Consider the following 15,174-nt stretch of genomic DNA (forward strand, 5'->3'; position numbering starts at 1 on the left):
GTGCTACCCTTTGGCCCTTGCTATGGGGATTGAAAGGCTGCCTTTTACCTGGCCCAGGTGTTAGGAGCTTCTTTCTGCCCTCGGTGTGTGCCCTCTTCTCCCATTGCCCCTGTCAGGAAGCTTCCATTTACTGAGGATGCACCATGTGCCAGGCCTCTGCTGCTGTATAACCTGCATGGCTGGGGACTCAGTGGTCCCTGCCCAGGACAGGGAAGGAAGGACTCTGCCCCGGGCTCAGCCAGTGCTGTGAGGCCAAGGTCACTGTAGGCAGACGGCCAGGGCTTTATTACATTGGGTGGGTTGCCAGCCACCTGCCCCCCAGCCCCACCCCACTACAGGCTACATGGGCCGTTCCTGGGGCTGGTGTGTAGGTCCGGCCTGGCCCCGGCTTGGTGACAGTCTCCTCCTCAGCCTGGCCAAGGCCCGCATGGGGTTCTGGGCACAGGTGGTCGACTGGGTCACATCCTCTAGGGAGGACTTGCTGGGCCGGCCACAGGGCTGCCGAGGTGGGGATGTCCGGGGCTGGCCAGGCAGGGTCCTGCCTGCACTGGCCATCCTGCTGCCAGGTAGGTACCGCCTACCCAGGGGCCTGTGGGAAGACCAGATGACAAGAGCCCCTGTAAGTGAGGGAACCAGCCCAGCCCCTGTCTGCCCCACCTCTGGCAAAGCCTCACTTACCCTGGGGATGCTCTCTGGGCCTGGGCTGGGGGCACTGCTCCCTGGATTCCCTGGCCGGGAGGGGTGCAGAGCTGGTCCTGCGGGATCAGCTGCAAAGAAACCCAAGCTCAGGGGCGGCCGGTTGGCTCAGTGGTTAGAGCGCAGTGCTCATAACACCAAGGTCGCCAGTTCAATTCCCACGTGGGCCAGTGAGCTGCGCCCTCCACAACTAGATTGAAAACGACCTGACTTGGGGCTGATGGGTCCTGGAAAAACACAGTGTTCCCAGTATTCCCCAATAAAAATTAAAAAAAAAAAAAAAACAAGCTCCGAAAGTCCCAGGAATCCCCTTCCCACTGTTCAGAGAGGGTGTCACAGCCAGGGAGGGGGAGGGAGGGCCTGAACCTGTCCCAATGGCCCCTTCTTCTAAGAGGCAGGGTTTGGGAAGCCTTCCAGGGCCGCCTCAGCTGCAGTAAGTGTGGGAAGGTTTGCTTTCTGACAAGGCTCCTGGTTGCACTGGGAATGAAAGTACAAAGGGCCAGAGCTAGGGTTGGAGCTAGGAGGTACTGTACCATCTTCACACCTTTTTAACAGGGAAGATGTTTCAGGACAGCGCAGCCTAAAGCCACATCCCACGAGGCAGGCTCTTAATAGGTTCCCACAGTGGGGTCTGAAGACCTCTGCTGGGTCAGGGGCCTCCTCCAAGTCCCCACCAGCAGAGGCCTCCTCCAAGTCCCCAAGGGCCAGCCACCTCAGGTGAGGGAGCCAGGCTGCCTACCTTGAGGCCCCCCTGCTGGGCTACCTCCTGAATTTTGGATAGCATCGACCGGAGCCGCCCATTCTCCTCCTGCAGGACCCGGATGCGGATGTCGTTGGCCTGTACCTGCCTCTCCATGTCATCCGTGACATTGCCGGAGCCTGTGAGGACACACTATTTGGCACCTCACCCCACCAGGCCTGCCTCTTGTGCCCAATGGGACAAGACCTGAGGGCAAGCATGACAGCTGGGGAGTGCTTTGGGTTGGTGGCCCAGCAGGCACAGGGGAGCTGGCAGCGTCCTTGCACCGGGCCTCGCCTCTCATCTTCCTTCTCCTGAGGCCTGTCCCACTCCCAGTCCCCCTACCTGCTGGAAGGTGACCACAGCATTATAGAATTTGAGAGCTGGGAGGGACCTAGAGCTCAGTGAAGACTTAGCAAATAGGCAAGAGAGTGACTCTCTTCCAAGGCCAGCTGTTTTCAGAGGGCCAGAGAGACAGCGAGTTGTCCAGTCCCGCTGCCACTCTTGGGTAGGAGTCAGGAATATAGCAAGGACGTTCTTTCTCACCACTCGGGGGATGGATGCTTCCTTCCTGCCCTGATCCTGTTTCCGGGTTTGTAAAAAGAGGCTGCTACCTGCCTAGCAGGGCAGTTGAGAGGGCAACAGAAGTGCCTGGCACATAGTCAGCCCTCAGGAGTGATGACTTATCATGACCAGTTACATTGCGGGGGATCTTCCTGACGGCTCCACGGATGGATGAGTGCTTTAGAGGACGGGGGGCTGAGATGAGAACCTAGGTGGCTTGGCCTCCAGTCCTCTGTCGAGACTGGTCCCTAGCGCTCCAGTGCCATGTGGTCCAGGACACTGGATAGTTGGGGTTGTGCCCCTAGAGCTGGCCGCATGGTGTGGTTTGGAGAGACACCAGGATGGGATAGAGGGAAGGCGAGCAAGGACTGGCATGTGACGTGGTGATGAGTACGAGCTGCAGAGGCAGCCAGACCTGTCTGGATTCAGCTACGTGACGGTGCGCAGTCACCTTACGGCTGGGCTTCCGTGTCTCCCTCCACACAGAGGAGTGGGTAACACATGAAGTCCCTGCCTGTTGTAGGGAACCTATAGGGGCCACACTGCCATCTGGCCTGGCTCCACCACTCCCACTGCAGGCTGGGGAGCTGCAGACGCTAGTGTCCTGCCTGGCCCAGGCCCCAGCATTTCCTCTGTACCAACCCAGGGCCCTTACTTTGGATCTGGGCCTCGACAGGTCTGTGCAGGTCTGGGAAGGTCACCAGCAGCCGCTCCCGCTCCTTCAGCTCCACGAGCTCCAGTTCCAGCTCCGAGATGGTCAACCGCAGATCTGTCGTCGCCTGCTCCAGGCCTTGCTTTTCCCCCTGCAGGCTCTGCAGCAGCTCCTGGGACGGAGAGAGGCTCAGACCTGGCCCAAGGAACAGCTCCTGGCTCCCCTGAGGACACCCCACCCCTCCACTCCTCAGACATGGGACAGGCCCGCAGGCACTCAGCTGGCTGGAGGCTCCTCTGGTGAAAAGGAAGTCTCCCTTGCACCCTCCCACTGCCCCCTCCTACCTGCTGGGCCCGGAGCTGGCACTGCCCCTGCTCCCTCTCACTCTGCACACTCTGCAGCTGCTCCTCCACGTGGGCCCGCTGGGCCTCGGCCTCATCCAGACTGCCCCGAAGCTCCTCGCGCTCCTGGTCCAGGCTGTCCAGCTGCTGTAGCAGGGCTCGCTGTTTGGCCTGCAGGGACTGAGCCGGGATGGGCAGGCAGGGAGGCCATGAGGCCCACGGGGCTAGGCCCAGCCACCTGGGACTAAGGAGGCTATAGTATCTGTAACCCCGCCCTCCCTTTTGTGCTGCATCTGTCTGTGTAGGGGGAGGCTGTACTATACACATGTGGAGGGCAAGGGGCAGAGGGAAGAAGGCAGCAGGGAGACACACACCCCATCCTGGTCAAGTCCAGGCCCCCCAGCTTGCAGACTCTGCCCCCTTAGAAAGCAGTTAGCTGACTCTATCAGCCTCACCCCCACTTCTCCACTCGGAGAGGAATTCTAGGAAATGTGCTTTTCATCTCTTCCTTAGGTCTCCAGTGTCCCATGAGCCGCTGTCACTTGGAACACACCACTCCTGACACTCACTGAGCGCAAAGCAAAAAGAACCAGCCCAGGTCATCTCTGGGTCCTGGATCCACCTCTGGCTAGCTGTGTGGCCTTGGGCAATTTCCTTAATCTCACTGAGTCTCAGTTTCCTTATCCATAAAGTGGGGATGACAAGAGTATCTGCCTCCTACTGTAGTGGTGAGGAGGAATGAGAGGGTTGCAGAGGCTGAGCCCAGTGCCTGGCTCACAGAAGCCACCTGATGTGTGCTGATTGTGACTATTTGCAGGGCACTGAGAAAAGCACCCACTTGGGGTTGATAGACTTTCCCATCCTGGGCCATGCCTGACCCTGAGGGCTTCTACCTGGGGTCGTGGCCCCCCGCCCAGCCGGGATAGCCTGCAGACCTGCCCCCTCTCTAGGTGACAGGTGTGACAGGTCATTCACTCCCTCAGCCCCATTGGGGACTCCTGCAAGGCCCCATTGCCCAGGACACAACTGTATCCTGGGTCCCTGCTCACCCTCTGCCCTTTCTATCCTTCCTCTTTCTGATGGAGTAATCACCAGCCATTGGCCACCTCCTCCCAGAAGCCTTCGTGGATTCCCACAAGCAGATGTGACTGTCCCTCCCTGGACCCCTGCAGCATTTTCCCTGCCTCTCTTAGCCATCCGGCAGGAGAGATGTGGTTGGCACAACTGCTTGCCCTTGCCAGGTGGGGAGCTCCTCCAGCACAAGGCCTCATTTGGCCCTATCTGTCCCTGGGTCCCCATGCCCTCAGTGTCTGGATCAGAGGAGGGCTCAGACCCTCCACAAAGGTGAATCAAAACAAAACCTGGGTGTGTGTTGGGGAGCAGGTGCCTTACACAGATAATCCCCCCCCCCCCCCGCCAGAGCCATCTTTCCCTGCAGCCTACGTTGCAGGTGCCTGGGACAGTGGCAAGGCCCCGGGTCTCACCTCCTGATGGCGGACCATGCTGTCAACGCGGGCCTTCTCCTTGTCCAGCTCCGTGCTGGCCCAGCGGATCTGCTGGCTGGCCCCGTCCAGCCGCCCTGCCAGCAGCTGCACCTGCTCCTCTAGCTGCTGCACCTGCCTCTCGGCCTCTGCCCTGCGCTCAGCCTCCTCCTGCAGCTGCTGGGCCTTTGTCTCTGCAGGATTGAGCAGGCGCGGGAAGGAATAAGGCAGGGGAGCCCTGGAGGCGAGTCCCTGCACTGCCTCTGACCCAGGGTGGGACGGGGTGGGAGGAGGGTGTCACAGCACGTCTCTGGACCTCAGTGTCATCAGCCACAAAACGGGGCTCGGAACCCCACCCCAGGTGGGTTCTGAAAATAGAAGGTGGTAGCCCAACTCGGGTCATTACCCAACAATGTGGCTGCTTACCCTCCTTTGTGGTTCCCTTTGTCTTTGCCCCCGAAGCCCAGGGCACAGAGATAGAGGGCACTCGTCTGGCCATACCACCGAATACAGGGCACGTGGTATGGGGCTGTATGACAGGGCTCCTCACCCACGGCCTGCGTGGTCTCCTGCTGTTGCTTCAGCTCCCTCTCCAGGGTGGCCACCTTCATCTTGAGGTCACTTGTTTCTGTGCAGCCAAGAGAAAGTCCCTTCAGAGGTTTCCTTGGGCCTGGCCGGTGGCCTTTCTGCCCAGTGGTGGCAGCCATCACCATGTGGAGGGGCCACCTGTGCTTGTGGGTAAACTCTGCAGCGGTGTCAGGAAGCCTAGGCCCCCATCCACCTTGCTTCCTGTTGGCTGGCTGCCATGTCTGTATACCTCTGTGGGCCTCAGTGTCCGCCACAGAAGTGACAGTGAGGCTCAGAAGGGCAGGGACTTGCCCAAAGCCCTCCGACCTCACATCAGTGGGCACTGGCTGACTTCTACGTAGTGCCAGTGGCTGCATCTCTTTGTCTAACGGCTTTCACCAAAGCCAAAGAGGCCACTCTACTGGCTGGAGGTACCAGGGGAGCGGACTCCCCCAGGAGTCACCTTTAGCGACTGACAGGAACGAGTGGATGAATCCCCCGGCTCTCTCGCCCCTCTAAGGAGATAACAGAGGCTCGTGTTCTACACCGGCTCGTCTTCCCGATGGGCTGAAGCTCCAGTTGCTGGATGGCTAGATAAGTGTACCCCTTTTTGCTGCCTTCCTTTCCCTGCGTCTCTGGCCCACTCCCCAGCCCTGGTTTCTTCCACACCAACTACTTGTACTGCAGCCTGCCGTGGGGCCTGCTTGTGGGAGAGCCCACACTAAAGCTGTCGCGGAGCCCCGGGCACTAAGGGCCCGGCTTCCGGGGCACAGACCTGTGAGCAGCTGCTGCTTGTCGTGCTCCCATTTGGCCCGGCGCTGCTGGGTCTCATCCGCCTGCCGCTGCCGCTCCCCCTGCTCCTGCTGCAGTATCTGCTCCAGCTCGCTCACCTGCTTCCTCAGTGCATCCTTCTGCCCATCGGCCTCCTCCAGCTGGGCCCTGAGGGGCCCAACAAGCTGAGTGAGGGCCCCCACATGCTTACTGAGGCGTGTCAGGTCTTTGCTCTGCTCTGCTGCCCAGTGGCCCACAGTGGCGGCTGGCAGTGGCCTGAGCCCCATGCTGTCCTGCACCAGCTGCTGAAACTGGCCCAAGGATGAGGGCAAGTTCTGGCTCTGACACAGGCTAATGACTACCTTGCCCACTTCCCGCAGGCTGCCCTGGACACTGGTGCATGCATCACAGGGCACCAGGGCTGTCTCCACAGTCTGGGATTGGATACTCCTGGTGTTCTCAGTGGTCCTGGCTCGAGACTGCAGGGAGACGATGATGGGGACGCTGTCCGGCTCTTGGCAGGGCTGGGCCAAGCCTGGCCGTGGGGAGGGGGACTTGAACTTGGCAGTCAGAACTTCAGGGCTCCTGGCTGGCTCGCCTTTGGCTGTGGGCTTGGAGGTGGGGCTCTCCCCTTGGGTTGCCCTTTTCTGTGGTCAGGAAAAGAAAGGGAAAGCAGGTGAGGGAGATGGGCCTTGGAGGTGACCACTTCCCTGGGGAGTTCTGTGACAGCCTTCCCTGATGCTCAGTCTTTCAGATGTTATCTAACACCCATAGCAATGAGAGCGAACCCTCTCTTTTCTTTCCACTGCCTCCAGTTACCAAACCCAGGCCTCCTCTCTGCTGCCCCTGCCCCACCCCCCACCCCCAGCTCAATGCATTCACATACATGGGTGGGAAAGTAACAGTGACAGACCCAGTTGCCGGTTACTGGGCTCTTGTTTAGTGGACTTGCCTGCTCTCGTGTCACTGTGGTCACTCTCAGTTTTAGTTTGCTCCCCATCATGGTGATGGCGGTCCTTCCCACTAGGTGGTTGTGAGGATTATGGGCTAACACATAACAAATGATGCTCATACTAACACTATTACCTAACAATGCCCTGAGAGGTAAGGACTGGCATTACTCCCATTGTACAGATGAACACACTGAGGTTCAGAGTAGGTAGGATTTTTCCAAAGTCCCACAGTGCAAACAGCAGAGCCCAGTAGCCCAGACCTATGTGCCGTGGCCTAGGTGGCTAACTGCCAAGCTGCACGGGCCTTGACTGGGAGGCTCTAGCATTGACACCTTCCTGGGGGGGGGTGGTGGATGCGGTGCACACCTGGTGCGCTAGGAAGCTGGGGTGGGGAGGGGGGACTGGTGTGAGGGTGATCACAGCTGGGAAACAGGGGTTAGATGACCCACCTGAGGGGGAGCCTGCTGGTACAGCATGCCCAGCTTCAGCAGGCTATTCCAGAAGCGCCGTACTGTGAGCCCCACAGACATGCAGGGCCCTGCAACCTGGGCAAGGGGCACTGTCTGCTCCGAACCGAGGTTCTCCAAGTAGCTCCCACAGCTCTGAAGCAGCAGCAGGAGCCTGCGGGCAGAAACAGCAGGGTCAGCTGGAGCAGAGCCCAGTGCCAGTGTGCCCGCATGCCCTAGAACCGGCGGCCTCTGGCTCTGGGGAACTGGCCCAGGCATCAGGGACTTGGAGCATCTTAGAATATGCTCTGCCAGGCCAGCTTCAAACCCAACCTAAGAGCCACTTCTTCCAGGAAGCCCTCCCTCAGAGCTGAGCTTGGGGGCCTCTTCTGGGTGACAGCACTCCGGCCTGGCTGTTCCCCAGCAGACCAGGGTGCTCTGGGAGGCTTGACCTTGCCTCATTGCACCCTGAGTGCTCAGAAAGTGCTGGGTGAGTGGCTGCCTTACGTCATGTGGCTCAGAGCCTTCACCTTACCGAAGACAGAGCCGAGACCCAAGACGGGAGGAGCTTGCCCACAGCCTCAGGGTGCGTGTGCAGGGCAGGGGCGCCCTGCAGTTTCCTGATTCTAGTCAGGGGCTTCTCCTGCAGGGTGCTTCTGTGGCATCGGACACGTGGAGTGACTCTTCACTAGGTCTCTATCCTGACCGTGGAGTTCCAAATGAGAGTCAGGGCCTAATTCTAAGGCAATGGGCTGTTGAAAAGGTAAGTTTACATTTGCATGGGAACCAGGCTATTTGAAAGGAAGAAATACTGTGTTTATAAAACAACCCCGGCAGATAAGTGACCTCTTGTTTCACGTGCAGGGGGGTCATCCTAAAACCACTGGGTCTTAGGCAGAGAGGTCCTGGGGGAAAAAGTGCCAACCACCTCCAGGACCTGCCCCTCTCTGGGCCATACTGTCCTCCTCCGTAAATGGAGACAGCTGAGCAACACTGGGGGGCGGAAAAGCACCTGGAAAAAGGACAAAGCGTGGCCTTGACAGAGCAGTCTGTATGCTCATACAGTGGGAGACTGCTGTGCTGCCTGCGTTACTTTCATCCTTAGTCATACGTGTATAATCCTGTCCCTGACATGAACTGAGCACCTCCTCCAAATGCTTCATCCTGAGCCGGTGACCATGGCCCTGCCCTCCAGGGTTTCCAGGCTGCTCTAGGTCTCAGACCCAGCGGTCTCTGGGGAGGCTCCAACAAACTCAGCCACAGGTGGGCAGAGGGGGCCAGCGAGGGGGGGAGAATATATGTCAGCAACAGCTTCAGAGAAGGGGGATGGGTAAACTGGGCCTTGACACATGAATGGGGCTTGGCCAGACCAGGAAGGGGTGGGCAGGGCACTCCTAGCAAAGGGCACGGCATGTGCAAAGCCAGGAGGAAGGAAGCGGTATTCTGTGCTTACATGTTCGGCCCCTCATGGGTTCCAAATGGTGCTTTTACACCGAGGGCTCCTCTAGGCCTCTAAGTGGTTACCCTGGCTTCTCTGTCCCCAAGCAGGTCATCCCCAAGCTGCTGGGGTCCCTGTCTGTCAGGTCCCCACGACTTCATTAGTGTGTAAGGTTTTGGAGCACAGGAAACCTGGGTTGGGGTCCCAGGAAGTGGAAGGCTAACGGCTATGTCAACATTAATGATAACGTAGAAATAGTGGGGGTGCAGGGGCATCCACTGGCCTCTTCCCAGCAGGACCAGGATCTGGAAAAACACATCCCGTGTCTGGCCCCATGACATGCAGTGGGAACAGCACAGCCCACAAGACGCCAGGAAAAAAAGCCTGGGATGGAAACTCTGAACAGCAGCTGTGGTGTCTCCAACACACAGAAACCCTGAGGAGAAGCTGGCAGCAGCCGGAGAGGCAGCAGTCAGAGCTGGGGTGCCACAGGAGTAATATGGTGGCCAGCAACTCCCTGAGGGAGGAGAGCAGAGGAGAGGAGAGGAGAGGATAGCGCAGCACACACACAAGGTGAGATCCTGTGAGGGCCCTGAGCTGACCTGGCCCCCGACAGTACTCAGTCAAAGGTGATAATTGTTACCAAAATCATCACCACTGCTGGAGGGGGATCCCGAGGCTGCTCCTGGGCTAAGGGGTGGGGGCCGGTCTCTCCAGATCACCAGATTTGGTCAAGGCCCTTACCTGTCGATGACCAGTTCCAACAGCACAGCATGGGACAGCTGTGTGAACTCGGGGTCACCTGGCACATGGTCATAGCGTTCTAGCAGGGCCACCATGTCCAGGTCACAGGCCACGCGGTCAGGAAACTTCCAGGAGGGAAAGCGCACGGGTCCGGCACGGGAAAAGACATCTACGATGGTGCCCTGCAGGTCGGTGAGGTCCTTGCGCAGGCTGTCCATGCAGGCCTGGCTGCCCAGCAGGTGAGCCATCCTCAAGGCTCCTAGGTGGGCAGAGAGGACCCCCGTTAGCCAGAGCCCTGTGGCGGCTGCTGGAGGAAACTTCCCAGGACCCCTACCTTCCCAGATGCTCCTAGGCTCAAGTCCATCTGAGACGCTGGGGAGAAGTCTGCTTATCGGCCCCAGGTCACCAGGCTCTTTGGAAGCTGGTTGTGGTGACTTTGCCAGCCTCCCTCTCACCCACCCTGCCCCACACCTACACTGCTGATTCCATTGTCCCACAGGTACTTCCAGGCACTTGTGTATGCCAGGCCCCTGCTAAATGCTGGGTGGATACATCCGAATAAGACTGTACCTACCATCCTTCCCTCTCAGAGCAAACCATTGAACAGGCAACTGACAACGAAAAGAGTTATAACTACAGCGTGTCTGGGAGTGCTGGGGCTGTACCAGGCCACCGTCATCTGTCTACATCACTGCAGCAGCTTCAGCTGGGCCACAGGACTGCCTGCTCCAATCTCATCCACTTCAGCTCCACAGGTCTGGGCCAAACCTTACCTGATCACTTCACACTGGCCAACAACCCCTCAGGACTCCCTGTGGCGCTTGGGAGAAAGACCTCCTCTGACTACGTCCCTCCCCCTCTTTGCCCCATACTCACCACTCCAACCACCGTCAGCTACAGAGCAGCTCATTCATAGACCCTCATTTCCGAATCTATTCCCGCCTGTCCTCTCTATCTGAATTATGCTTCCCCCATCCAATTCCCATCACCTAGTTAACTCCTCTTCTCCTTCAGGGTTCCGGAATATCACCTTCTACAGGGAGCTTTTCCTGAGCACCCTTCAGGCTGGGTTAGATCACCCCTCTGGGCTTCCCCATTTCGGCCCTGGTCACTCGGCTGGAACAGCCTCCCCTCTCCAGGCCAGGTCCTCAGTCCACCTGAGTCACTGTGGTAGGCCCAGTATGGCCAGCCTGGGACCTGGCTCACGGTACCTGCTCACTGGCAAGTGCGTGACTGAGTAATTGAATGGAGAAAAGAAAAAAATGCACAAAGAAATTTAAAAATACATGGATTTGGGGGAGGGGGGAACAAGTCGTAAGGTACAAGAGAGGAAAACCTGAAACTCTGTAATGACATCTATCCTACAGGGGGCCCGTTATACATTGATACAGAGAGCCCAGTCCTGCCCTTCCTGGCTCTGTGGCCTTGGGCAAGTCAGTGCACCCCTCTGAGCCCCAGCTGCCTCAGTTGTAAGATGGAGACATCCTTCCCAACCAGGCTGGGTGGTTGTGAGGCCTTGAAAGTGTCCCCAAGTCAAGTGCTTGGTCCAGGGCAAGGCATCAGTCAAAGTTCTCCAGCAGGAGTGACTATTATTATTGTGACGACTATTACTAGCAGCTACGACAGCAAAGGTCACCCTTGTCTGGAGCCACGGCTTTCTGTACTTCCCCTTTTCCCCTGCGGGCCATGCAGCCTGTTTCTTGTCCATCTTTAGAGTCTATGGACATCTGAAGACAGTGATTTGGATGAACCATCCATGGCCCCTGACTCAGAAGGTGGAGAAGTGACACTGTCCCAGCCCGTCCTATGGCTCATTGCACGCCTCAGGGGTTCTGCTCTCCGGCACCTGCCGTCAGAGCCAGCACTCTCTTCAGAGCTGGGCAGCCCTGTGCACGCTGAGTACTGGTCCCTCCCCACCCTGTGCATTTCTCAGCATCAGAAAGTGCTTCCTTGCACCACAGCCCCTCCCGGCAAGGGCTATCGGGCAATATTTAGACCATGGCCCCTTGGGCCCACAGGAAGTCCAGGCCTAACCATGACACCTCTCTTCCTCCAACCTGTTTCTACCCCCCAATCTCTCTCATCTCAGAAAATGGCACCCCCACTGAGCACACCTGGGCACTTCCTTGACTCCCCTTCCTTTACTTCCACATCCAGTACCAAGTGCTACCAATCCTATGTCCAAACCATGCTGAGAACCCAGCACTTCTGTCCATCAACACTGCTCCACACTCACCATCTCCCCAGACCACTACCACAGCCTCCGAGGGGTCACCCTCTTCCCTTTGCCCAGCACCACCTCTCCCATTCTATATATGACAGCCAGAGTGATTATTTTAAAAGGCAACTCCTACCCCAGCTAGAACCCCTGAATGGCTTCCTACAACATAAAGATTGGACTACTTCCCTAGGCTCTAGCCCTGGATGGCCTGCCCTGACCTCAGCTTCTCCCCACCTACAATGTGCCCCCCCCCATACTTCCTCTAGATAAGATACCTCCCTCAGGTCCCCAGGCCAGGTAAAGTCCCCTGTTACACATTCTCAGAGTATCCTGTTCTTTTCCATCCCAGCACTCACCACACCAGCACTGAATCATTATTTGAGTAATTATTTGTGAGTAGCAGTCTGTCTCCTTGCAAGCGCATGAACTGTCTTTTGAGTTCACTGGGGTATCACCTGGCCACCTGGGCCAAGGGGCCCGAGGGCCAGCCTGTGCCCACAGGTGCTGGGACGCTCGGAGGTACCCAGGGGTAGTTCCTGAGGGCTAAGCTGGCCTCTCTGGCCTCCCAGAGTACTGTGCCCTGTTCTCACCTCTGTGCAGGTGACTGCCTATGGAGCTGGATTCCTGCACGGGCGCCTGCCCAACTCTCGGACCAGCCTAAGGCTCAGGGTCAGAGGCTCCTCCAGGTACCTGGCTTCCTGTCTCCAGTGCAGGGCTGGCCCCAAACAGCTCTTCAGTCCCTGGGAATGGATGAAGGCAAAAGTGAGTGAGCAGTCACTCAGGGAGAGCTTATCGGAGGACAGGGAGGAGGCTGTCCCAGAAGAAGGAGAGTGTTCCAGGCTGGATGAATGAGGGGAGGGAAAAGGCAGGTGGGGTCACCTGAGTTGAAACTGCTCATAGACAGCATGCTTCAACCGTGCTAGTTCTGACCACAGGACCTACTGTGTACCACTTCCCTACTGTGTACCACTGTCTTTATACAGATGAGGAAACTGAGGCTCTGGAAAGTTAGGAGGTTAGCCTAAGTTCACTCAGGGAGCTGGGATTCTTGAGTCCAACATCTCTGTTGTCCTCAGGCCATGCTGCTGCTGGAGCAGCACTGGCCAAAGGAAATATAATGAAGCCACATATGGGATTTCCAGTTTTCTCCTGGCCACATTAAAAAAGTAAAAAAGAAAAAACCAGCTAAATTAATTTTAATATTTTATTTAAATATTATCATTTCAACATGAAATCAATATAAAGTCATTAAGGGGATTAAAAAAAATTTTTTTAACTTTTTATTTTGTTTTGCATTGAGTCTCAAAATTCAGTGTCCATTTGACACTTACAGCACATCTGAGTTTGGATCAGCCACCGTTTTCAAATGTCCCACCACATGAGCTGGTGGCCACGGTATTGCACAGTGCAGGTGTAGAGGGCCAGATCCTGTGTGTTCATTCAGCAAACGGTGACTGAGTACCTACTATATGCTGGGCACTGTGTCAAGAATAGGGACAGAGCAAGGCACACGGAGCCCTGTCCACAAGGAACCACCATCTATATCTGAGGGTCTCTTCAGAGAGCGAGTCTTGGGTGTGTCAGCTCTATCAGTCTCACCCACAGGGCCCTGAGTATCTACTCCACAACACACACACACACACGCACACACACAGGCCCATATCCCATACATATATGTTGCCTTGGTGACTGCCTCTAGTGAGATATTGCCACCCATGAGATTTTATGTCCCCAAGAAATGAGGCAGAAACAGACAGAAAAAAAAACAGACGGAAACATCCTGGTTTTCCTTTTTGGAAAGGGAGGATGGGAATAAATAAAGCAAGCAAGAAACCCTGCCCTGGAAGGAGGCGCTGGAACTCAGGAGCTCGCTTATGAAGACACCAAGAAACACTGACCTGTTCACCCTCAAATAACTATAGCTGCCATCTGGGGCCATCTAAGATACCAGCTCCTGTTAGATTCCAGTTCTGATAAGCACCAGCAAATGCCAAAGAAGCACGAGTATACAAGACGAAACTGCGACATTGAAAAATAGCCAAGTTTACCTATGTCAATTCTTCTGAACTTTGGGGGTTTGCAGATATCAGCATGGTTTGAGAACCACTTAGGTGTGTGTCAAGTGTAGGGGCATTTGACATCGGCTTTCTAATTCCTGGGTCTTGAGTGAAACTCTCAGTCTGAAGCTGCCAGCCCTGCACAGTTCCTGAGGTCACATAGGTGATGGTACTAATTGAGCTGACACTGCCCTGCGGTAGGAGGGGCAGCTAACTTTGCCTCTCCTCAGTTCCCTTAAGCTCAAGGTGGGCTTCTCATTCACAGAGAAGGGAGGGAGCCTTTCCTCCATTCCCATTCAGCATTCGAGCCTCTTCCCTCTCTGAGCCCTAGGACCCTACCCCTCTGGTAAAGATTATGCCTACCTCTCCCCAAGTGCGCCTGCTGAGATTCAAGGTCACCACCATGAAAACACTCTGGCAACTCTAAAACCATGTATATGGCAATTGTCAGTCTCTGACTCAGGACTGTGAATTGCCTGGATCCCTGGGGAGACTGAAAAAATCGTGTGAAGACAAAGGAATAAGTAACTGTACTAGTAAAGGAGTAAGAATGGCCTGGGTTTGGGTTCCCGCTCCACCAACTGAGATTCATTGTCCTCCTCTGCAAAGAAGTTGCTATAAGAAATAACTGTTGTAATGCGTGCAGTGTTTGGCACAGGGTTTGGCTCATGGTAAATGTTCAATACATTCTAGATATCATTACGATTCTACATGAATAATAAACAACAATGACATAAAACAGCTATGGGGTGTGTGTGAGAGACAGAGCGTGAGAGACAGGAAGGAGACTTGGGAGGGCATCTCTTCCTATCATGCCCCCATTTCACAGGTGAGGTAACTGAAGTCCAGACAAGGCCTCAGAGCTGGCCCGCATTCAGGAGTTGGAAAGGAGGGGCGAGGGTACAGGGAGGAGAGAAAGCAAAAAGGGCGGGATTCAAGTAGTGCCTCAGGGAAGGGAGGAAAGTAGCCTGCAGGGAGGTATAAGTGGGAGCGAGGGGGTGAAATCTGAAGCAGCTGCCCCGATTTGAGACAGTCCATGGGACTTGAGGGCCGGAAGGCAGGGAGTGAATCTAGAAAAGGCAGATCCACGGGAAAAGGGACCAGAGATAGTTACAGCTTGGGACGTGGGAAGGCGCCCTGGGGGAGGTGGGCCTGAAGCGAAAGAAGGGGATAAGGCAGAAAGGAGCTGGGGCTTTGAAGAGGAGGGCCCGAGGGGGTTGTCCAAAGTGAGAGACCAATTGGAGGGAGCTGGGGCGGAGGAAGCGAGGAAATGGCCAGTGGAGTAAATGGGGAGGCGTCCAGCAGGTGATGTAGATAGAACATCTCACCAGTCTCCGGCGTCGCAGCCTCAGCCCCTGTGTCTGGTCGGCTCATGGAACTGACTGGCACGCCAGCCGCTCCTGTGAAGCCCAGCAAACCCTAGCCAGGTGCCCCGACCGCTGCCATGGCAACGGCGTCTCGCGGGGCGGCTCCCATGGAAATTACGTCACGGCGAGGGGGCGTG

The 15,174-nt window shown here is 56.6% G+C and overlaps 1 protein-coding gene across 2 annotated transcripts; it reads right to left on the reverse strand.

Annotated features, from left to right (window-relative positions):
• Positions 1 to 258: 258 nt before the first annotated feature.
• CCDC157 (coiled-coil domain containing 157) lies at positions 259 to 15,137 on the reverse strand. Of its 2 annotated transcripts, XM_074321554.1 has the most exons (12): positions 14,999 to 15,137; positions 12,204 to 12,353; positions 9,393 to 9,651; positions 7,214 to 7,385; positions 5,816 to 6,458; positions 5,024 to 5,101; positions 4,477 to 4,667; positions 2,996 to 3,172; positions 2,655 to 2,823; positions 1,436 to 1,575; positions 679 to 767; positions 259 to 589 (listed from the first exon to the last, which is right to left on the reverse strand). In XM_074321554.1, the coding sequence occupies exons 3-12, from the start codon at positions 9,638 to 9,640 to the stop codon at positions 340 to 342; spliced, it is 2,157 nt and encodes a 718-aa protein (XP_074177655.1). In that variant the 5' UTR covers positions 9,641 to 9,651; positions 12,204 to 12,353; positions 14,999 to 15,137; the 3' UTR covers positions 259 to 339. The 2 variants fall into 2 exon arrangements, with proteins under 2 accessions (XP_074177655.1, XP_019598628.2); XM_019743069.2 differs by lacking the exon at positions 12,204 to 12,353 and having other exon boundaries at positions 14,999 to 15,122.
• Positions 15,138 to 15,174: the final 37 nt, after the last annotated feature.

The sequence above is a fragment of the Rhinolophus sinicus genome, linkage group LG16, assembly GCF_036562045.2.
Source record: "Rhinolophus sinicus isolate RSC01 linkage group LG16, ASM3656204v1, whole genome shotgun sequence".
Taxonomy (NCBI): domain Eukaryota; kingdom Metazoa; phylum Chordata; class Mammalia; order Chiroptera; family Rhinolophidae; genus Rhinolophus; species Rhinolophus sinicus.

Coding starts and splice junctions, on each gene's coding strand:
- CCDC157 (XM_019743069.2), bottom strand. CDS start 15,044: ATGAGCCGACCAGACACAGGGGCTGAGGCTGCGACGCCGGAGACTG. Junction 4,668..5,023: donor GGAGACCACGCAGGCCGTGG/GTGAGGAGCCCT, acceptor TCAATCCTGCAG/AGACAAAGGCCCAGCAGCTG. Junction 1,576..2,654: donor TGTCGAGGCCCAGATCCAAA/GTAAGGGCCCTG, acceptor GTGTCCTCACAG/GCTCCGGCAATGTCACGGAT.